General features: G+C 39.4%; 1 protein-coding gene across 4 annotated transcripts in view; it reads right to left on the bottom strand.

Moving 5' to 3' along the window:
* Positions 1 to 25,232, bottom strand: part of LOC126416283 (testis-expressed protein 2) — a 301,194-nt gene that overhangs the window by 208,304 nt on the left and 67,658 nt on the right. For 3 of the 4 annotated variants that reach the window (XM_050083932.1, XM_050083930.1, XM_050083933.1), the window contains exons 2-3: positions 22,046 to 22,113; positions 21,564 to 21,677 (exon numbers count right to left, since the gene is read on the bottom strand). In XM_050083932.1, the coding sequence (XP_049939889.1) occupies positions 21,564 to 21,677; positions 22,046 to 22,070 (139 nt within the window). In that variant the 5' untranslated portion in view covers positions 22,071 to 22,113. Of the gene's footprint in view, positions 1 to 21,563; positions 21,678 to 21,787; positions 21,948 to 22,045; positions 22,114 to 25,232 lie in introns of all 4 variants that reach the window. The other variant, XM_050083929.1, reaches the window with a different exon arrangement.

The following is a 25,232-nucleotide window of genomic DNA, read 5'->3' as shown; positions in this document are numbered from 1 at the left end:
TGATCACACAGTGTAGCTTCCACTGAATGACAGATTCATAGGGAACATTAATGCAATTTATTTTGGGTACAATGAAATATTTAAGAATTAAATTTCTTGAATGCTTATGACATAAACTATAACATAATATTTATTATTGTAAAAACTCAAGTTTCTATCAAAATTAAAAGAAAAATGACTATGATGAGTGCGCAAATTTTAAAAAAGGTTCAAAATTTTCAAGTGCAAGTGGTAGGAAGAATTCTCTATCTCTATAATTTCTAAACTGCTGATAATTTATGCACTGGGGCAATAGCATTAATCAACTTTTTTGTGTTAAAAGGATAAAAATAACCACTGAAAACTGGTCACAGGCTGGAAATTGTTATGTCATCATAGCTGCATTTCAATTGATATGAGAGCATGAGACAATAAGAGTTACAGTCTCCATTTACACACAATATATAGCTAAGTATGGGGCCAAAGATATTTATTTTAATTGGAATGATATAATAATTAAAAAACAGACTTGATTTCAAATTTCTTTTAATTGGAGTGACCGGTTTCAATCCTTAAGGATCATCTTCAGATCCCAGAATGGCGGGTGGACTTCCATGGAGCAGGCTGCGTCGATCCACGATGCTGAACTGACTGCTCACACTGACACTGCAGTCAGTTTAGCATCGTGGATCAGCACAGCCTGCTTCATTGAAGTCCACCTGCCATTCTGGAATTTGAAGATGATTGTTAAGGGTTGAAACCGGTCACTTAAATTAAAAGAAATTTGTATTCAAGACTGCTTTTTAATTATTATATTACTATAAGATCGCTGATAATGTTTTCAAACATTTTAAATTGCAATAACATCATGAAAGCACCCTCCGAAGCTGGTATTCCACCAAAAGAAACACACTGAGAGCATTCTGCTTGGAATGCATCTCTGTTACAGATACCATTTTAAAGTCTGTGTATAGCACTCCCGCGTATTGGAACTTCGTGAAACTATAAGGGCTGAAGCGAGAATATTCTATGATGTCCCACAGTAAATTTCACATATTTTCAGGCTTAATTGGCTACGAGGAAAAAAAGTGACAAGTGGAATAATCAGGTCTACCTCCGGATGTTTGTGTCGCTCTGGCACAATATTTCGGCCATGTAACTTGTTGCCTTCTTCAGGTGCTACCTGAGACTACCGTATTGGAGGATCTTGTCCAGTATTTATGCCCAGAGGGCGCTGGGTGCTCTCTTCGCCGTCCGTGCCCGCCTGGCGCTGCGCGGGCGTGGACCGCGAACGCAACTCCTGACGTGGGAGGGGCCTCTGACAGCCGCCAAGACCGCAGATGATGGACGAGCCGGGTGCGGACGACCATCAGAGCACCAGGGAAGTGCCAACACCTCAGGAGCAGCACCAGGCGGGTGCGGACTGCGAACGGAGTGCACGACAAAGGACGGGTCTCAGAGAGCTGCCACAACTGCAGATGGTGGACAAGGCAGGTGCGGACATCCGTCGGAGCACCAGGGAAGTGCGAACACCTTAGGAGCAGCGACAAGCGGACGCGGACCACGAATGGAACGCCAAACGCGAGTCTGGCCCTAAACAGCTGCCATGACCACAGATGGTGGACGAGCCGGGTGCGGACATCCGTGGGAGCACCAGGGTGGGGCCAAAACCTCAGGAGCAGCACCAGGCAGGCGCGGATCACGAACGGAACACCCAACAGAGGACGGGCCTCAGATAGCTGCCACAGATGGTGACCAAGTCGGGCACAGACCTCTGAGGGAGCACCGGAGAAGAGACAACACCTTACAAGCAGCGCCAGGCGGGCGCAGATGGCGAAGAGCACCCAGCGCCTTCTGGGCATAAATACTGGACAAGATCCTCCAATACGGCAGTCTCAGGTAGCACCTGAAGAAGGCAAAAAGTTACGTGGCCGAAATATTGTGCCAGAGCGACACAAACATCTGGCAGTAGACCCAATTATTCCACATGTCAAGATCTCGCTGAGAAAGCCTGAAGAGTTACAGGAAAAAAAAGTGTCGTATTACATATTGAACACCCCTCATAATTTATCGAGTTTGTATCTGAACAAATATAAAGAGATATATTATTATTTAAACAAACACTTGGAACAAAAACTCATTGTATTTATTGAAACAACCAGAACTGTTCAGGTGGTAAACTTATACCTCCCATATAACTTGACAGTACTTAGTATACACGGCAACTAACGAATTTTATATATACACCATCCACACAAGTAGTACCCACCATATCTCATGACTCATCTCACATATACTTCTTATTATACTCCCACTTGTCACCATACCTTTGACATAACTCCAGAATAAACAATTAATCATTACCTTTAACATATGAAAACAATAAATGCTTTTGCCCAAAATTCTTCAATAAAAAGATCAGCCACACAAGTATAAATAATTAAAAATTGTTAACCATTATTCATGCACACACTAACCACACTCTGGCACTTCATCGCACACACAGCCATTTACATAACTTTCATAACCTTAAAGATACATATAACTTTCTTTAGGTCTAGTTAAAACTTGGTCTCAGTGTCAAATTTAGTCTATTTTACATTCTCATTACACTTTTTGTTCCTTTCTACAGCCCTTTTCTTTCCATTAACAATTCATAGTGAATTTCTTGAAAAGATGTATTTATAAGCAACTGACTTTGTTTGCTGGTTTCATTACTCGTCTAGTGACTCTATTTCCAAATCACCTTCAATCTGTTATGGTCTCCTTGCATGATCTGCTGTCATTAACTTTGTATAACTCCTTGGAAAACTTGAAGTTTTTTGGTTTTTCAGTAATTGAAATATATTTTCAGGCAGAGATAGCCAAATATTTTGTAGTTCCTCTAATTATTATTATCGGATATCCAGGTATCCCCACACCACTTTGGAATCATCCTCTTCCTGCAAACTCTTAACCATGTCATAAAAATTACCAATTTCCATCAGTTCAGCAGCCTCAATGGCCTTACCTATTTCCCAATGACACATACATTCGATAATAACGTCATTGATTCTACAGTGTCATGTACTTTCTTCTCAGCCATTGCATCTAATTTCACTACTAGGAAGACTTCTGCCCCGTTAACACTTTCTACATTATCAAAAAAATCAGCTGCATCTTTATTTGCACTGCTGTCTACTCTGCCTTTGACAATTTCATTACCTTTCTTTTTATTGATTACACATATAGAATCTGTTGTGACTTGGCAAGACAGCCAAGCCACTAGGAGGTGAAGCCAAAAGGCACGCGTTTAAGCTCACGCAGGCTGGTGTGAGGTCTGGAACAGTTAAAGGATTTGAGTCTAGCAAATAAAGTACGTAGCTGTTGGAATACTTAACTTTAATCCATAATTGGTAAACATCGGTCTGACGGTACATGCATCACAAGATAAATAGTAATTGATAATGGCACCTTGATAGGTCGTAGCAAATGACGTAGCTGAAGGCTATGCTAACTATCGTCTCTGCAGATGAGAGTGTAATTTGTCAGTGAACCATCGCTAGCAAAGTCGGCTGTACAACTGGGGCGAGTGCTAGGAAGTGTCTCTAGACCTGCCGTATGGCGGCGCTCGGTCTGCAATCACTGATAGTGGCGACACGCGGGTCCGACGTATACTACCGGACCGCGGCCGATTTAAAGGCTACCACCTAGCAAGTGTGGTGTCTGGCGGTGACACCACAGAATCATCAGCAAAAATAACACAAAAATGAGCATCACATTTCAAAGAAATATTTTTTAATTTTGATCTACAGCAGTGTGCACATTATGCCCTGCTACATTCACTTTCCCACATTCACTCAAATTATTTCACTGATACAAACATTCACCTTCACCTTGCTCTAACACAGAACATTCAGCTCCTTATGTGCTATCTATCCTGCCCATTACCTTGCCATTCAACCTTATGTATCAACTTGCATTACTTTTTATCTCCAACTTCAGATAGTTTTCAGTATCAGTTTCTGTCTTACACAAAATAGTTCCCATTGATGGGATGCTTTTCTTAACTTCACCTCCTTGATTTTTTATGTTCTATTTAATTTCATCTAATTGTTCATTAATTTTCACTACAGACTGTAGTAGTAAATTTGCTTTAGCCACTTTCATTTCACAGCTACTAGATCAACCTACACTAATCTCATCATCTGAAGATTCACCTTCTGTGCTTGCTTTGATATCACAAATACGTCTGAACTACTCACTTTTAACTCTTGATGAACCCATTGCAAGTCCAAAAATTACAGCACTACACAGGAAAGTTCACTTTTTGCCATTTGTTGTTATGTTTTGGAGTCCTGCATCTTCCCACAGGACATATGGAGCTGATGTGTGCTCTGCCACTGCTACCTCATGGACAACACCTGCTGCTCACTGAGTTTCCCTCTTTCTGGTGTGAACTGCATCTGCTTGCTAGGTTACCTGCTGCCTTGCACAGATTGTTTCTGCTGCTTGATGACATCATGTGATTATGTAGGTGGTTTACCCTCGCCAAACCACTGTGGCTTCTGATGTTTGCAATATCACTTCCCCAAGTCATTTAGGCTTCAAAACAATGCTCTTGAATTTGCTCTGTATGCTGCTCCGACTTCACTCATTATCTAAATCATGACACAAGGTTTTGCTTGTGATTTTGTAAGACGAATCCTGGACAGCCCCCCATATTATGATGTTCTCATACAGTTTTTAAAAGTATCTGAAGATATGTCATGACGGTTTGAATAAAAGTTTGACTTGTGCAGAACACACTTATTAAAACACACTGACTAGTCTCACACAAAACAAACATGAAACCTCATGGTCGCCCTCCTGCACCCTCAGGTGGTAAAGTCATGGTGACAGTCTGTTTGACGCCTTCCCTCATGGTGCAATGATCAACTCAGAAGTGCACTCTACTACCTCAGTAAATTGAAAAATCAACTTTAGCATGTTCATTGCCACAAAAATGCAAATGAACTTCTCCTTCTCCATGACAACAAAGGCTTCACACAAGTTTGCTTAATCCTTAACTATTATGGTCATTCACAGGAACACAATTACTATGGAGGGGTCTCACAGACCGCATTTTTCTGATTTATATATCAAACCAGAATTTTGCTGAATATATATAGTTTCTTGACTTCCAGTCATTCATTACACTTCCTAGAGGTGGCTTTTGTAGAAATTTGATTTTTTTTAAACACTGCGGTATTTTAAACACTTCGACAATTAAAACAAAGCGAAATCTGGAGTATATTTTTATTTTATGAGTTACGAAAATAACAGCAAATAGTTAGCTCTCTACTCACACATAGATTTTCATCAGAGGGATTATATTACAAATTGGCAATATAACTAGGTGGAAAAATCTGACATGACTTACGATAAATTGTGTGCGAAGTCAGCTTTCAGTTTACGATGCACTTTGCAATGTAGAGCGAATATTTCAGTCCATAAATCTATGAATGGAGAAACTTTGCCACCATTTCACTTCTAAAATTACAAGTAAAAACTAAATACTTGTTCTCATGTGCCACTGAATCATACTTTAGTCAATTTCCACCTGCAAACACTTCACGCAGACCTTCCTGGAACACTCCAAATAAATCGGAACACCACGCTGTTGACATGGATACCTTGTTTTCCTCTTCAGACGAGGAGGGCAAAAGGTGCACATTTTTCAATTTTTGAATTCTTCTTTCGGTGTCTGAGGCTCATTTTGCAAGTGAAGACATCTGTCTCATAACACACTTTGCACAGAAGGCCCAGCTTTCCCCACCATGGAGAAACAGTAGCATGCAATAAAAATGCGGCACGCAAACACTATGGTAAGTCTGTGAGACCTCTCAAGGCTAATAATTACGAAACAAAGAGCAGCAACAATGCAAGAATGCTTGACAGCCAATAGGAAGGTACATGGAAGAGTACATTTGGCTTTGCAGGGGTGTGAGAAATATCTTGACACAAAAATTAGTATCAGTCTGACAGACGGTCGATAGTAGTTGGGTTAACCAAGAAGAGCTCACAAAACTTCATCCTCCCTACAGCCCAGATCTTGTACCTTCTGACTTCCATCTGTTTGGCCCAATGAAGGATGTACTCCACAGGGAGCAGTAAGTGGCTGATGGGGAGGTTATTGATGTAGCAAGACAGTCGCTCTGATGTTGACCAGTAGTGTGGCAAAATGCGAGCATACAGGCAATACAGGCACCCCCAGGAAGGTAGCGTGAGGGCATCACATGGAGATTATGTTGGAAAATAGGGTTTTGTAGTCAGAGGAGTGGGGAATAACATGTTGTATTGGAATCCCGAATAAAACAAACCTATTTTCAGAATGCCCTTGTACATATATCAACATTTGCATCATTCTGGCAATCACATCCTGTGCCAAGATATTCACCTGAGTATTCAGTTTTACAAATTTAAATTTTTTGTAATGTCTACATAATTTCAATTTCTTTTTTCTTTTTTTGTACAGTAGTTCAACTGAATGCGGCAGCTTATTTTCATTTTTATGTTAGGGTCAATGTGACACAAGAATGTGATGAGTGAGAGTAGTAGATTGGATGCTGATTTGGGCTCATTTGTATGTCTTGAAAATTGAAACTGTTCTGAGCCAGGGCACGATTTTACAGATGAGGTTCAGCCCTGATGCTACGTAGCAAGACAACACACAGTTATGGCAGTATATCCAAGATCTGTAGATAGAGTTAAGTGGGTGTGGAAAAAGTGCTTCTATGAAAATTTAAAGTGAACTTGTTCCACAGGAATGTGTGATGAGTACTTCACAAATTGGAATCTGAAAAGCTTTTTTCATCATTCTTTCAACCAGAGCTTTTCTTGTAAAATTTATTTGTTTTGACGGAATATTTATTCTTGTTATAATTGTTCTGAAAACTAAATAGAAAGTTATAAACATGCAAATGTCAAGGAAAAATATAATTTATTTGATATCCTATAGAAATACTTTTCATTCAAACTGATTTTATGTGCCATTTTCATTGACAAGAGTCTTTAAACATTAGTTTTATTGGACAGCATACTTAGTTTAGGCCACAAGCTAAAACTATTGGTATGACACTAATGCTAACAAGGTCATCAGATATCTTTCATGAATGTTTTACAAATAGTTATAAACTGAAATTTTACTATTATTTATGCTTTGGTTGTTTAGTTGTTAAATGCCTTCAACATATTATTATTATTATTATTATTATTATTATTATTACTATTACTGTTGTTGTTGTTGTTTGTTTCAATTTGTTCCCTCTGAACACTACTGAACATTCTATTTGGTCTTTTGTTGCAATATTAGTTATATTGTGGACAGCAGCACCTTTTATACATAATTCTGCAATTCATATTATTCGTTACAAAATTTTGGGGTATTATGACAATATAAGTCACATCCCCGACATGATTATTATAAATAGTTATATTTATGGTCAAGGATATACTTTAAATTGCACTGGTGTAATGAACACACTCTCTGAAGCTGAAGGATGTGATGTCAGGCAAGAGGTGCAGGAGGGGGTCTGAGAGCAAACAGCAGGCACTCTGTTGTTGGCAATATGAGGGGATATGTTTGAGACCAGCCAACATATATTTATAAATGTGTTCTGCACAAGTCAAACTTTTACTTAACCTATCACGACAAATATTCAAATATTTAACAGTTCTTATATTTAAGAACTGTATGAGAACTTCATACACATGTACAACCTCAGTGAGGTGCGACAACGTGTGGTTAAGCATCTGTGGACTCAACAATGAGTTTTACAGTTGCTCATATTTTAGCATGCACCAATGTGGCAGTAGTTAATGCGGATTCTTCAGATGTGGCGAATCATGAACACTTGGGCGGAGGAAATATTTAAAAGAAAGCCATGTAGTGTACTGTATTTTACAGTCGCATGTCAGAAGAATATTAAACAACTATTTGCTAGTAGGGAATATCATCCCATACCGAAGTATTAATGAAAGATGAAGATTCATTAGAATTACATGGCATAATTTTGTTACATAATTCAATAATACTTTTTGATAAAGTATCTCAAAGCATCTCAATCCAGGGCACTTAATGAACTTCACTCAATTGATCACCAAATAATGCTAATGATAAAACTATCCATCACTCGCAAAGGAGAGGAGTAATTCTCAGCACAAAGAGAAGAATAAGAAGGAACCTCACAAAATGACTATCAACGACTTGTACTAATTACTGTACTTCACAGTTGTTAGTGTATTCAGTATCTGACACCTCAAAGTCATTTTGTGACAATTACGTACCTGAAGAACCTCAGAAATTCCTATTATTTCAGGTAGCAAGTTTTGGGCTAAAGTCCCTCAGTATGCTGCCAAATGATTTATATAATCAAGAATATTGAAACAATACACAGATCATGGTAATTCATTATAATAAAGGTGAAATTACATGAAGTACAAATAATGTAAATGTTTACCTGCCCCCCGCCCCCACACCCGAACTTCATTACAGTTATATACTTCTTGCTGCAGTAGCTTCATTGTATTTTTATGGTTCTCCTGTGATGTGAAGGAACTGCTGTTTTAATATTTCATTGCTACCATGAGGTTATTACTGAGCTGTGAGATGTTTCCAAACGTGTATGAGTTGGTATCACTATTTGAACCAATTAATACCTCAAACCACGAATCTATTACATCAAAGAATAAGTGCATCAGGGATTCTTTGGTACGAAACTGTCACACACACATCTGTGACCACTAGCTCATCACTGTATTCATGGTAATTTGGAAGTTTGAGATGCCACTGAAAAACGTTCAGTACAAGTCTCACAGATAAATAACATGCAAAGGTCATTCTCCTCATCCCAAATAGCTGCATTTATTCAAGATGTTTGGTAACTTACTATTGAAACTCTCTTAGCCTTGACAGGAATACAAGAATGTTCAGTTTTACCTGAAACCATTTTCATTCTACTCACTCACTCTGTCTCTCCCTCCCTCCTCTCTCGTACTCTGTAATCACATGTAACTCATGTTCAAAGGTTCTAATACACTGAAACTTGGTGGCAGATTAAAACTATGTGCCAGACAGAGACTTGAACCTGGGACCTTCTCCTTTTGCCGACAAGTGCTCTACCAACTGAACTAGCCTCCTCACAGCTTTACTTCCGCCTGCACCTCTCCTTCTCCTGTGAACTTTGCAAGTTTCACAGGAGAAATTCTGTCAAGTTCACAAGGTAGTAGCTGAGGCACTGACAGAAGTAAGGCAGTGATTACGGGTCACGAGATGAGCTTGGCTAGCTCATCAACAGAGCACTTACCCACAAAAGACAAAGGTCTGAGGTTCTAGTCCCTGTCTGGCATATAGTTTTAATCTGCCAGGAAGTTTCATATCAGCACAAACTCCACTGCAGAGTCAAAAATTCATTCTGGAAACGTCCTCAACACTGTGGCTAAGCACCAGGACAAAGCATTGTTAGCTGCAACAGGCCGAAGACGTGCTTTGTTGGTGCTCCATATTTTAGCAATTTTGATCACATTAAATTTACGCTGCAGTGTTCTTCGGCACACCATTGTAGAAAAGTGCACAGAATCAGCTAAGTGAAAAATCCCTGTGATATGCACGTTTATATATAAAAGCTGACTTGTGAATTTTCTCTTGTGTGAGACTGCTTGTACAAGATTGTGTGTTGATTTACAGTTCTGTAGTCACATATTTTTCTGTTTGCATTGCTTCTTCTGCATAATGTTTCTTTCATTGTTTTAATACCCATTTGTACTGTGATATAGTGTGAAATTTTGAACATCTGCGAGTGCCACAATAAACTAGTACTTTTATCATCAATTGTGGCCTTAAACGAAATTGTGCTCTTATAAAATTTTTAAGGATAGTATGCATATCCTTGTTCAAAACTATCTTCCTCTAATTTCATTGTCCAATTACGAGAGAAATAGGTTAGTTTCAGAATTTTCGAACACTTATAAAATTATATTTTTGTAAGTTAATAGTACAAGTGTCTCAGATACATAATTTAATTCGTAGAAAAACAGCGTTTGTGGTTCACAGTTCAGCCAAAGTATTCATCATCCCTGAATTACATTGTATATCAATGCAAATAAACATGCATTTTTGAGAATTTTTGGAAGCTACCATTGCCCTTCGCATAATCTACGAGCAATCAGGGTTTGTCATTTAGTTACTGTAGAAGACTTTCTAACTAACATTTTGTGTTACATCTAGTTTTCCCCTACAGAGGAGTAGCCATATATATGATCTGCATTTATCATAAATTTATTCTGTTTTAGAGTTTGCTAACAACAAAAATTAACATCCAAACATTTTGGGAAAGTAGTAATTTCTGTCACAGATTTTTTTGTTGCCTTAATAGAAATCTCGTTTTGTGTATCTGCTTCAGTTCTTATAAGGAATTAGTAACTTTTTAGCTCAACAGATTAAAAGATAATCAGCAGGTTTAATTTAAAGTCCTTTGTTCACTGCCTTGAAACACATTGCACCAGCCTAAATGCAGCCCCACTGTGAAGCTGTTCTCAAACAAGAGATGAGTCGGTTGACATTCTTAAGCAGCTGGAAATTGCCCCGACTAGTGTCAAACAGCTGACAGCTACTGCAAATTGGTGTTTTGGAAGAGCTCCCGGGAGTCGTGTACCTGTGATACCTGTATCGGAGGTGCCTGAAGTACTATCCTCTCCTGTGGAATCTGTCTCCTCTGCAGAAAGTACAGTATCTGTCTTTACCCGTCCAATTGACTGAAAGTGGTGTGTCAATGGTAGATCTAGGCATCATGTACAGGGTGGACGGGGACCAGGGAGGACTCAGGATGATATACCAATCCCCCTAACCATCAAGTTTGAGATGCTGTCCTATACAAACTGAAACTGAGCCAGTGAGACTCATTTCACCTGTTTTGGGGACACCTGTTTTGTCCAATGTCAGGAGGAGACAAACGCAAAAAGGTAGGGGTCTATTAATTGTCGGCAGTTCAAATGTGCGGCGAATGATGGTTCCCCTTCAGGAAATGGTAGCAAGGGACAGGAGAGGACAACAGGTGCACTCACTGTATATGCCTAAGGGCCTCAATTAGAATGTTGAAGAGGCTATTCCAGCAGCCATTGGTGGAACAGGGTGCAACCAACTGCAGATTGTGACACACGTTGGAAAAAGGATTTCTGTCATCTGGGCTCCGAAGTCATTCTTGGATCATTCCAGTGACTGGCAGAGAAGGTTGAGAATACCAGCCTAGCGCGTGGACTTTCAACGAAGCTCACAATTTGCAGCACTGTCCTCAGACTTGATTGTGGTCCTTTGGTTCTGAATAGAGTAGAAGGACTGAACCAGAAACTTCGAAAGTTCTGTGACAAGCTAGGTTGCGCCATAGGGCTAAGAACTGTAGGCTCGTCCTAAATAGGTCAGGTGTGCACTACACATCAGAGGCTGCTAATCAGGTAGCTGACAATATGTGGGGTGCATACAAGGGTTTTTTAGATTAGGTGACTCTCCATCCAATCCAGACAATGATGGCTATAGGAAACCCAGAAGTATCAGTGTAAGATCGAAAGAAATGCCTCCCACGGGGTGAGAGTATTAAAATTCTAATGGTAAACTGCTGAAGCATTTGTAACAGAGTGTCAGAGCTTGAAGCACTAATGAAAAGCAGTGAAGGTCACACAATACTAAGTACAGAAAGCTGTTTGAAACTGAAACTGATAGCAGTGTGATTTTTTAGGAAAATTTAAGTGTATATCGAAAGGATAAGCAAATGGAAAATGGAGGTAGTGTATTTGTCACAATAGACAAAAAAACTCAAATCCACAGACATAGATATTGAAGCTGCATGTGAGTTTGTTTGGGCAAGACTCAGTATCAGGGGTGGGCATAAAATGATAACTGGATCCTTCTACCACCAACCAGACTCATCTCCTGATGTAACAAAAACTTTAGAGAAAACTTCAGTTCACTTGTACGTAAGCTCCCCAGTCATACTGTAATCATTGTTGGAGACTTTAATCATCCAACAATTGACTGGGAAACTTATATTTTTGTTAGTGGAGCTTGTAATAAGACATCCTGTGAAACTTTACTAAATGCCTCCTCTGAAAATTACCTACAACATATGCGTCAGGCGCTCCGTCCATATTTATACGGGTACCCTTCCTTTTTCACGTGCTTCGTCTGGTTTGAATTGATTGCTTATTTTTCTTTGATCTGATAAGTGCCGTTCTCTTTGTTATGGGTGTTTATGTCACTCTAAGCTGAAAATGCATTACTGTATTGTGCCATGCATTGTTTGTCACTTTCTGATAATGAGTGTTTACGGCCTGTCGCCGCTTGCCGCATGGCTTGCTTTTGTGCATGGTACCGCCACTTACAATTTAAAAAAAAAAAAAGAGAGGAATCGTCTCATTTGCGAAACAATGGCAAGAGACTGCTATTTGTTGTTACTTACACTGCTGCTTTCTTTGATAATGATCAACAAGAACCAAATAATAGACTGAGTATGATAGAAGATGTTCTGAACGAGAGTTTAGCGAAAATTTTTCTCCGTTTGAAAATCTTTGCAGACGCCTCTTTTAGTACATTACATTCTGCACCGAAATCAGAGTCATCTTAGATTTAAAAATCTATTCAATTGCCGTGCTTCATTTCTGACTGTATCGCAATTAGGCATAAGACTAATACGAATATAAACATGACATGATATGTTTATTCTTACGCATTTGCTGTTGTCCCACTCTAGTTTCGTAGTTTATTAGGCAGACAGGATTTAAATTAGATATCTGCAAACACGAAAGAATACATGACAAAATGTTTATATTCGTATTATTCTTACGGTGAAGAGAATACTGCATGTGATTCACAATTCATAAAAGTTCCTATTAGCAACCATCTCTTCTCACAGGTAGGAAAAAATTCAGAATGTAGAGTTTCCCATATTGACAAACATACCAAACAGTCTTGCCAGTCGGATTTTCGTAGTACATTGAAATGCTGCTACATTCGAAGATGAACAGTACGAAATTTGTATTGGATAATGTATGAAAATGCAGTGGTCGAAACTCGGGGCAGAGAAAAAAGCTCATCTTCCACCCTTTTTTTTTTAATTTACTGACACAGAGGTTTTGGCACCAGTATTTATCTTTGTGCCTGCAAAGCATGCCTGTGTAGTGCTACATATATTCGATGGCAGAAGTTAGTTGTGGCGGCACCTACCAACATTTTTCAGAACTTCCGCTTACTTACCATAACAGGCAAACAGAAAGAACTCCAAAGAAGTTTGACACGAAAGTGCGAATGCTGGAGTGGCTGCAACGTAGAAATATCCCCTGTGATGAGAGTATGAGTAAGGACGAGCTGTATGCAAAAGTACTAGCGAATAAGCCAGCTGAGAAGTCTTTTGCTGTAAACCTGCTGGCTGAAACCAAAGGCCACCAGGTCGTTCACTCGCCACCTTACAACTGCGACTTAAACGCAATAGAATTAGCATGGGCGAAGATAAAAAGGCATGTTAGGGAGCACAACATATCAGGGGACTTGGCTGCCACAAACATGCTGAATCTTGTGGACGCAGCTTTCCAGTCGGTTACTGCCAATGATTGGAAGGGATATTGCAAGAAAGTTAAAGAAACAGAAGAAGAATATTGGGCATGTGATGGTGTCATCGAAATTGCTTGGACGAAATTATCATCAACACAGCCACATGAGATGTAAGTGAGGAAGACGCAGACACACAAACGGAAGACAGTGACAGTGAAAGCGATTGATCACATGGTGTGAAATGTTTTTACAAAACATCACAGCTTGAATAAATAACAAAAACAAAATACTATTAGTTTGTTGTAAATTGTATTTCTGTTCTATTTTAATCAAACACAAAAACGGAACACAGTGACAGTGAAAGCGGTGGACCACATGGCTTTAAATGTTTTTACAGAAGTATGACATCTCGAATACATACGAAAAACAATCTGCCATTCATTGCGTCATAAATTTTATTTCTATTTCAGACTGTTTCCTTTCCTTGCGATAAGCATACTTCATTGCTGCAGTTAAGATATTTATTAAACACTAGCTGTACGCCCGTGCTTCGCAACGGAAGAAATCTCGGAAAGTTGTTGACCGATTAAAAATTTTAGCACAATGTTTTTTAGGAATACGCCCGTGGTTTTATATACTTTTTTTAACACGTTTGCGAAATGTGTTGCGAATAGTGTTAGTAGTGAAGAAATAATAGAACAAAATGTCATCCCTGACGCAGCACTTTTTCACTCATCTCGATGTTTACCACGTCATATCTCCCGAATTATATGTCGTGTAGAGACATAAATTTGCCAGTGCATTTACTGATATATGTGGATACTGTATGCAAAATATGTTGCAATTAGAGTTAATAGTAATGAAATAATTCATTAAAACGTCATGCCTACTGCGGCAGATTTACGGTATGTACTGAGAAAATGTAGTAAGCGACAACCTTTTTACCTTTCATTATTTTGTGGGGGGTGTCAGTGAGAAAAATTTTCGAAAAGGTTTGAAATTGTATGTAACGTTTGTAGCTAGTCGCTAAGTGCTCTCATTCTCAAATAGTAGATGCATGAATCTGGGTATTTTCCCGTGGTGGCGTCTCATTGTTTATGACATCATATCTACTCAAGAATGTGTCTTTTTTTTTTTTCCAGCTAGGAACCTTCGTGGGCATACGGAGAGGTTTTGGCGCCAGTATTTATCTTTGTGCCTGCAAAGCAGGCCTGTATAGTGTTACATATATTCGACAGCAGAAGTTAGTTGTGGTGGCACCTACCAACATTTTTCAGAACTTCTGCTTATTTTGCACTCGATTCTAAGCCGCAGGAGGTTTCTTGGATTACAAAAACTGGAAAAAAGTGGGGCTTAGACTCGAGTAAATACGGTATACAGCATAATTTTGAAATGTTGCTGCATTAAACATAATACACGGTATTTTATAGTCTCAAGTCTGTTGTTCAGTAGTTATTAATACTAAAACCATTAAATATGTCAGCCAGCTTACTTTCCTTGGTAGCACACTCTCATCTTCTGATGAGCTCAATATTGGAAAGAATATCAAAAACCTAAACGAATGTACAGCACTATAAATAGAACACTAAGAATCGAAGTAAGGAGGCAATGCTGAAGTTCTATGAGACTTACAGTGGTACCAGTTGGTTTAAACAGGGCTGAAGCATGTGTCCTCAATTAACAAGATTGAAATTAGAATCCATACTTCTGAAATGTGATTTATTCCATAAGTTGTGGGAGTGACAAAAAGAGGCAGGAAGAAGAATGAAGACATATGAATGACAGTCAGCATTTACAGCTTATATGTCAAAATCTTAAAATGTGGTCGATATTGGAGATGACATATAGAATGAATGAGTGATGAATGTTTTACATGTACACCATCTGATCAAAAGTATCTGGACACCCATTAGTGAATATTAATATGGGGTGTATTCACCCGTCACCTTTATAAGGGCTTGAACTCTGCTGGGGGCTCTTTCAAAGAGGAGTCTGAATGTATATGGAGGCATGGTATCCCATTCTTCCACAAGACCCAAATTAGAGAAGACAGTGATGTTGGACACTGGAGTATGGAGGAAAGTTGATGTTCTAACTCAGAATTTACCAAACTTGTCTCACTGTGGGCTGGATAACTGACAAAATGACCAGTGGGGGCCATATCATAATTCTGTACAGTACTTGCAAGCCACAATGAAAGCTCGGGGAAAAAGGCATAAAAACTAAATTCAGCACTCCATGTTAATCATCAGTGAGTGGCATGCAATGCACGAAAAACAAGGGCAACAAACATATTTATTTACTAAAAAAAGTTATCAAAGAAGGCAACATTAGCAAAACGATAATGACAGCAAACCTAGTGTGTGTATCTTGAATTCCACAAACTAAGCAGCAAATAACATTAGTGAGATTTGTAAAACTGACTTTTGAGTTTCAAGATATCATCATTGTCATGTTTCATATTGCTGCATCCATGCAAGATAATTGCTGTCAAATGTTCATCAGTCAATCTCATTCAATGCGGTCAGTTAACGTACTGCATTTCTGAAAATTTTTGCTCATGGACATCAACTGTTCCAAACACTGATGCCATACCAGTGACAAATTTCTTCAGTTTCAGAAACTCAGCATCATGCTAACAACAGTAAATTCAACAGGTTTTACATCTCTGTGCTTCTTTTTATGCGTAAGTCATTTATGCAAGTTGGGCCCCTCTTTTATAGATGCCTCTCCGAGACAGATTTCGCGCCATTGCCAAGAAGTTCTATGAGGAAGCGGGACACTCCCTCAACCGGCTCCTCCGAGGACTGGGCCAACAACCTCATCACAGACCAACCACACATTGGCCTGACCTGCTGAGGGATTCAGTTTTACTAATCCCCCATCAGAATGTGTCTTTCTCAGGCTCCACCAACAAGCACAAATCAACAAGAATGGTAAGATCCAGTCTCTCCCCCATAGGAACCGCAGGAATGACAAATTTTGTCCAAACTGCAACATCTCGAGCCAGGGATAGGCTCGTCTTTCAGTGTCAGCGTCAAGTCATTTTCTTACAAATTAGTGAGCTCCAACTGTAGTTCAACTGGCACGTAATCAAGGTTGCAAACGAACAGATTCTGTCACTCTCTTTTCTGTCTCCCTCACAAGAAAGCGCTTCTTCAAATGACGAATAATTTTTTTTGGAATATCGAGGTTGTCACCTGCTCTTACATATTTCACTATTGGCACTACGCACGACAGTACATAACGTTCAGCACATCCACATCCTTCCATCAGACTTCCACAGGATATAGCATGACTCATCACTCCAAATCGCCCATTTCCAGTCATCCACTGTCCACAGCAGCATTGCTCTTTACACCACCTCAAGTGCTGTTTAACACAAAACAGAAATATATGGCTCACAAGGAGTTGCTCAATCACTGTACCTTATTCTTTTTAACTCCCTACACACAGTTATTGTGCTTTTAGTGCTTTGGGACTCTTGTGTGATTCCTTCTGCTGATTTCAAGTTACTTTTTACAAGCACCCTCCACAGTGCTCAATGGTCCCTGTCCGTCAGGACATGAGTTCTGCCTGGTCTTGGTTGAGCTTCAATGTTTCTTTGAATTTTCAGCTGACAATCACATCACCAACAGCTGACTTTGGCAGTTTCAGGTGGGTTTCAGTGTCCCTGATGAATCTGTTACTCATGTGATATCCAATGACTGCTCCATGTTCAAAGTCACTGACCCATTTTGCTTTTACTGCTTACAATACTTACTGCCTCCTTTTATACTATTGTGTCTGGCTCTTGTGACACCTAGTGATCAATTTCACATTACACAGGGGTGTCTGGATAAAACAATCAGACAGTATATAAGCCTAGAGGGCTCTGCAGAGTAGGCATACCAAAGAGAAGACTGCAAGATAAGGTTTGAAGTCTGAAACATTTCCAAGGGCCTAATGCATGAAGAAGATTATGACGAACAGCAAACTGCAAGAGAACCTTTATATATAATTTACATTGGACATGAAATATGTCTGACAATGTACTATCTACATCACTCCCCCCCCCCCCTCCCACACACACACACACACACACACACACACACACACACACACACACACACACGAGTCAATAATATTATATTTAGAGTTAAAGTGAGTAGTGACTGGAGGTTTACTCAGAGCCACAACCTGTGGTGGACAGAATGCTTGTTGCATTCAGTTTCCTAATAGACTTTTTCTGTTTAGTATCATCAGGAATATTTCTGTGAGACTGAGTAATAATTATGTCCATTCCTTTTAAAATATCTGGCTATGCAGTATTTCACTTGGATGTGTGTTATTTAGATAACAGATCACAAAGTAAGGCACATCAAAACACCATTGAGTTACACCAGGTAATGCAGGAGACACTAGACTCACATAACAAAGAATTAGCTCCCAACTAATACATTTCTCTCTAATGTTGATACAATACGGATATTTATTTTATGATAACTGAAGGAGTTAAAAAGGAAAACAATAAAACTGTTGGATTATCATGCGAATGACTGTTCCTTGGTTTGCATCTCAGATACTTGGCATGACTGCCTCAATGGATGATCATGCACTGCTGGTAAAGCTCTTTTACAAGAAAAGTGACTGTGTGCCAGTAGCTTTGCAGAAGTTCCAGATACTGAAGGGTACAGAAAAAGGCACTGGTCACTGTCTGTCAAGGGTTTGGAAAAAATTATTACAAAATTAAAAAAGACAGATTCCTTTGAAGTCCAATGTGACTGAAGGAGGAGAACAAGTGATCTGACATCAGCAGAAGATGGGGGCCACAGCACTGCGAGAGGGGTCGAGTGGTTGTGTGCAAACATGCAGTGCACATAGAATTGCTTAAACTCTGGTCATTCCTGTGAGCATGGTGCATAAAATTCTATGAAACATCCCGCATTGCTATCCATCCAAAGTTACCCATGTTCAGGATTTTCCCCATGCTGACCTGGCAGTAAGACAAACAGTTGCTCTAGAACTTCTTGCTTGCATGAAAGAGGACAGTGAATGGCCAAGGAACATTTTGTGGACAGATAAGCCCTTTCCATCTCTGAGGACACATCAGTACACAGAATATCAGAATATGGGCAACAGAAAAACCACTCTCATATCAACTAGTTCTCCTTCATTCTGCAAAGGTAACTCTGTTGTGTGTGTTGATGGTATCATCTATCTTGGACCATATTTTTTCGAGGAGATGGGTCCTGTGTATCCTGTTACCTGTACCATCACTGGTGAATGCTATTAGAGTGTTTTGCACACTGATGTCATTCCAACCCTTCAACAGTGAGGATGTGTGGGTAGGCAACATGGTGTTCCACCTCATGTTGCACAGTCAGTGAAGCACATGCCACAGAGGCATTATCGAAACACTAGAATTATCAGCCATCACAGCCATCATTTCCATACAACCAGGATGTCCAGAACACTGATCTTAATCCGTGGGACTTCTGGTTGTCGGGTTATCTGAACAATGCTGTGTTCAGTGCTCTGATTACAAATGTAGCTGAACTGAAGGCACGCATTGTGCAACACATTATGAACATAAACCCTCAAGACACTATGATCTGTAGAGTGACACACAGTTTCTTAATTTCAGCTTGTGGCAGAAAATGGTGGTCATCATACTGAAAATGTCCTGTGTCTAATTTCATTGTTGCTTTTTATACCGCTTTTGACCTGAGGACAATGGGAAACTAATGTTATTGTTTCTTTTTATGCAGTTTTTGGCCTCAGGATGGTTAAAATTGATCTCATTCTTTCTTTTTAAGTGGTTTTTGGCCTCAGGACAATTAAAAACTCAATTTTCCCATCCAATGTGGAATGACCTTGCCATGGTGGATGGGATTACTCAACTAATAGTGCCACAAATGTTGAATGCCAAACCTGTGTGGTTATACAAATTGCACAGCATGATTGGTTTAATGTGCAACTCATCTCACAATCACTGGACTGTGATTCATCTGCCACTTGTGGTGCCATTTGTGGCCAAGCCAATTTACATTTTGATGCTTACAGCGGAATCCAATGAGAAAATTTTCTTTTTTATGTTTCCCCCTTCTTCAGAACAGAAAAAACTAGTCCAAATAATATCCAAGTTTAATACTATGGAAGACACTCTTTTAATTTATCAAGTTGTAGATACTGATAGTTTCAAACTTCTGCTTTTATTATAAAAAAGAAATAACGGTCCAGTCCATTAGTGTGACCGCAAGCTATGTTTGTCATCAATATGAAATAATCACTCATAGATGGCAGGTGGCTGCACTACCAGAGGATGCTATATAAAGCATGTCCGGGGAGGGGGGGGGGGGGGTCTCGGAAAACAGTGCAGTAATGTCGAAATGGAGCGATTTATATGATGTCCGAAGGGGAATGAGCATTGGCTTTTGGCCTTTTGGCCAGAGGTAGAAGCATTTCCGAAATGGCTAAGTTTGGAAATGGTTCTCATGCTGTCTTGGTTAAAGTATACTGTACTTGGCAAATGGTGCTACCCAAAACTGTCACCAAGGCAACAGTGGTCCACCACAGCCTGTAGCTGACAGGGGTGAATGATGGCTACAGAGATGTGTATGGACGAATAGACTTGCAACTGTTGAGCAGCTAACCACCCAGATGAACCGGGGAGCTACTAACAGCATCTCCACAACAACCATTCAGCAAACATTGCTCCATATAGATCTCTGCAGCAAGGGCCTGGTTCATGCACCTGTACTGACTGCTGTTCATTGGTGACAAAGGCAGGAATTTGCCTGCTAATACCATGAATGGATGTCCACTGAGTGGCGACAGGAAGGCTTTTCAGATGAACTACATTTTATGCTCCATCTGACAGATAGTCATTGGCCTGTGCAGTTCTGCAACAGTTATTGGAACGGTCCAGGCTGGAGGAGAAAACACTATGGTCTGCGGAATGTTCTTGTGGCAGTCCCTAAGTGATCTTGTCATTCTCAGAGGCACAATGAATCAACACAAAAATGTATCTATCCTTGGGGACTATGTTCATCCCTACATGCAGTCTCTTTTATCCTCAACAAATGGCATCTACCAACAGGATAATGCAATGTGTCACACAGCTCGCAGTGTATGTGCATGGTACAATGAGCACCAGGATGAATTCACGTATTCCCCAGGCCACCAAATACCCTGGATTTAAACCCAATCAAGAACCTGTGGGAGCAACTCAACTGGGCTGTTCCTCAACTGAGAAACGTAGCACAGTAGACGTCAGCACTGGAGTCAGCATGGCTCCACATCTGGAACCTATGACTCTCTTCCTGCACATCCATGTTGCAAAAGGTGACTATTCAGGCTTTTGATAGGTGTTCACATTAATGTGACTGTACTGTGAATTTTGATTCAACTCCTTTAAGATTTGAGAAGCTAAACTCTCAACTATATCCTTCCCTTTTGGATGCACTAATCTCAGGACACAAATATACACTGTACATAAAACTAGTCTGTATCTGTTTGTGTGTGTATGTTAAAATCAAATTAAGCACATTTTACACTAAAGGGAGCATCAACAAACACAATGTCAAGATGCGTACCACATAATGATACTTGAAGAGATGAACAAATTCCAGTAACAGACACAAATCAACATGTCCATTTCTTCTAATAAAATACTAAAATCTACTTTGTTCTCATTCTTTAACATTTTTAGAGTTATAGTTACTTGAACAAGTTTTCAACAAATTAATAACTTTTTTAATTAAGAATGCCATCATATTTTAATGATATTTATGTGAAACTAGCCATCAAATTTAAGAATTTTCATGTAAACACACTATTATAATCCACAAAGTAATTAATGATTCAAACTATCATACTTTAAGCATCAATGGTGAATTTAAAAAATCTTGACTCTGACCAGTCAATAGGAATTTTCATTGACAAAGATATTTATTATCTTAACATTATCTGGCATAAGAATACCACAAATCAACATTAAACAATAGCCTAAGCAAATATACTTAATCAATTGCTCAATCATTACCCTTCTTTTCTGAATCATCATCCACATCTTCGCTAGGATAGATTTCTTCCAATTCTTCATCATCGGCATGAAATCGAATTGCAAATGATGGAACAGATGTTGTAATGGATTTCCCTAGGAAAAAATATGATAATTAATTTGTTTGCCATTTAAAACTTTGACCAGTTGAAAGTGCTTTTATTTTGGTGAGGATAGCTTTCAAATTCTTTTCCTAGAATACATACCCTTCAACATGCCCAATGTTATTTTACCAGAACTTCCCTTCTTTCCACTCATCATTCATGAGATCAAATTTATTAAAGAGTGTAGTTAGTTAGGATCTTAGAGAAAAGTGGTTAGAGAAAGATGAATGAAATATCTGTAGAATAGGAAAGAAAAGTAAACCTGAAAACAGAACAGGGAAATAAACAGATGGACAACACAGGCAGAGACAGGACAACAATGAACAAAGAAAGAACTTGAAAGCTTTAGAATAACAGTACCTGATCCTCGTTTCAATGGATCCATCTTTATGCATCAGCGTCAGGAGTCTTGCCTTCACAGATAGGACCTGTAACAGGAGGATGTGATATAATCTACATGTCAGGAGAAAATACACATATGTATGTAATGCATCAAGTCACACTAAGCTAGCCCATAGACTGAATTCTGTGTGAGCACAGTCACACAAAACTTTGAGATAGTTGCAGGTTTCATTCTTCTCCCAGTATCCATGTAGAAATCTACCCTCCCCCCACCAATGTGCGCACACACACACACACACACACACACACACACACACACACACACACACACACACACACACACACACACACCTAACAAGCCACCATTTGCATCACCCCTACAGTCCACAGATTGGGGGAGGGAGTGTAGCAGCAATGAGGAAGGAAAGGTGTACAGATGAAACGAGAGTATAGGAAAGTGTTGGGAGGCAGGACAGGTTGGACAGCTCTCAGCTAATGTGGATTAACAATGCTAACGACCTCCAAACTTGAGGCAAAGTGCAGGAGAATTCCATTGCTCTTCTTTATTCCCAAAAAACTACTGTAGCTATTAACCAACAACCAATCCCTTAACTCTCCACAACGCATAGACCTCGAACGGCTGTAGCAAATCTTTCGCCAGGATACAACTTCATTCAATTTGCCCAGCAAGAGGGCATGTTTTACCCAGAATTTTGTCTTCACACCTTAAGCCACTGCCGTGTCATCCACCCAATCTAAATAATGTCTTAATATGGTCCTACAGCACTTATGTTTGCAATCCCTCAACCCACAATTGGTTTCTCTCCCTTGTGGATCACTAACACACTAAATCTGTACTGTACACTCACACCCATCACCTAATTTTGTGCACCAATCTGGGAATGATGTGTACAGAAAACTTGAAACAAAAATCTGATTGAAAGCAAAAATAAATGCTAAAAATTCAAATGGAATTTATACTGAACATATTGGTTGGACAACCATGATGGAGATGTACTTATTGCCGTAAAAAACTGAGAACTGTCTACTGAGTTTAACACAGAGTCAAGCTGCAAATTTATGTGGGTGAGACAGCTGTCACAAGCGGATCAAAAACAGCAATTGGACATTCCTATCAACTACCCACATCAAGTATTGATGATGTGTGACAATTCAGAGAAAGGTTGAAAAATGTCAATCTTCTAGCTTAGATAAGGGTTTGTGACAACAACACTTTCATAGCATCATCGATCAACAGGGAAAAACAAAATGGTACGAGAGATGATAAGATATTTTGCAACCTGCTGGAAGATTTATTAAATTCTATATCAAATATATGGAATATCTAGTCCCATTTTTGTTAAGTCTTTTCATGGGTCACAAGAACAAAAGAAAGAAATTCATATAATCCCTGTATGTGAGAAGGAGCATGAGACAAATGTCCAAGACTAAGAGCTTATGTCACTGACATCAGTTTGCTGAAGAATTACAAAACCTGTTTTGTACTAATGTTCAATTTTTTTTTTCTGTAGGAAACGATACAAATTCAACTAGTGCTCATTATTGAAAACACAGTACAGCCTGTAAATTCTTTGCATACAAAAAGTTGTAGATAGAAAAAAACAGGTAGGTGCCATGTTTCTCATCTACCAAAATAGCCAAACAGACAATGAAAGTTGTACACTAGGTAGTCATTTCCTTAGAAAGTAAAAAGATCTAGGAATAGGATACACAAATTTCCTTAGAGAACACAAAGACTAGGAACAGGATACAAAAATACCCATACTTAGATTTATATGTAGAATCGTAAGTGTAATTCACACACATTTCAAACCATTCTTGAGGATTATTCACCAATCCAGTATCCTGATCAAGTTCAATTAATGGGCCATGGGAGAGAGAAGATTCAAAGAAATTTGCATATATTGTGTTCTTATTTAATCAGTGTGAGAATATCGCAGAAATGCTCAACTTCTGAGAACTTGTGTTTTAATATGACCCAGGAGACATTATACTTCAACTTTTATCTCACCTAACAGCTGCTAGAATAAAATTATACAAGGGTTGGAACTTAAATAGTGGCAACTATTTATTCATAACTGATACAAAAGAGTTACACATTTGCACCTGCTACTGTCCTTCAAAGTTGTGTAGAACCTGTTGCCAGCGACATGGAGGGTGTACCGTTAGCAGAGCCTGTTCTGTTTATTGTGTGAATGGAGCGGTCTACTGCCTGTCGAATCTCTGGAACAGTTCTGAAGCGAATGACATAAAGTGGTTCCTTCATCTTTGGAATCAAATCAAAGTCAACAAAGACTTAAGTCCAGGGATTACGGTGGATGGTACAGGACTTCCCAGTCCCATCGACCGAACAGAGCAGCCACAGCTTGCACTGTATACGCCTGCGCATTGTCATGCAAACCGATGGGTGGGTTGCGCAGAAAGTGTCGCTGCTTCTTTTGCAAAGCTGGTCACAGGTGATGTTCCAAAAACAAACAGTAATACTGTGCATTGATGATCTGCCGTGGAGGAACATAATGCATTAGGATACCACCATCACAGTCCTATACGAGAATCACCATAGATTTCGACTGCTCCATTCACACCATCAACAGAGCAGCCTCTGCTAACGGTATACTATGACTTCCACATCGCTGGCAACAGGTTCTACACAATACTGTTGGCTAGTACTATGAAGGACAGTAACGGGTGCAAACATTTAATTCTTTTATATTGGTTGTGAATAAATAGTTGCTGCTATTTAAGTTCCAACCGTCATAGAAGTGTATGTACAAACAGAAAAATTTTTTTTCTTTCCTTCCAGAATACTATAACTGAAATTGAACAAGAAAGTGGTAATGTAGTTCTAGTAAACCATGTGCCCCTGCACACACCTTATTGTGGCTTGCAGAATATACAAGCAGATTCAATAAAATGTTTATAAACTGTCATGGCACATCAAGCATACAACAAAGATCAGGGAGTTGCAAAGGCCACCCAGGGCTACTAAATGGTCAAATGTTACAAATGGATGTCCACTATAGGAGATTCTCAAAGTTTTGTCCAGACGCATCAAGACATGCCTGACGTTGATGCTGCACTGAACAGTTGCCCCCACAGATTGGGTGATCGTGGTGGCCATGCGACTGTCTCACTGTGACCAATCCAGAGGCCAGGAAAGGTTGCCTGTAGATGTGCCCTCACT

Source organism: Schistocerca serialis, chromosome 8, assembly GCF_023864345.2.
Source record: "Schistocerca serialis cubense isolate TAMUIC-IGC-003099 chromosome 8, iqSchSeri2.2, whole genome shotgun sequence".
NCBI lineage: Eukaryota > Metazoa > Arthropoda > Insecta > Orthoptera > Acrididae > Schistocerca > Schistocerca serialis.
Note: the sequence above shows the minus strand (reverse complement) of the source record. Positions and strands in the feature narration are given on the sequence as shown.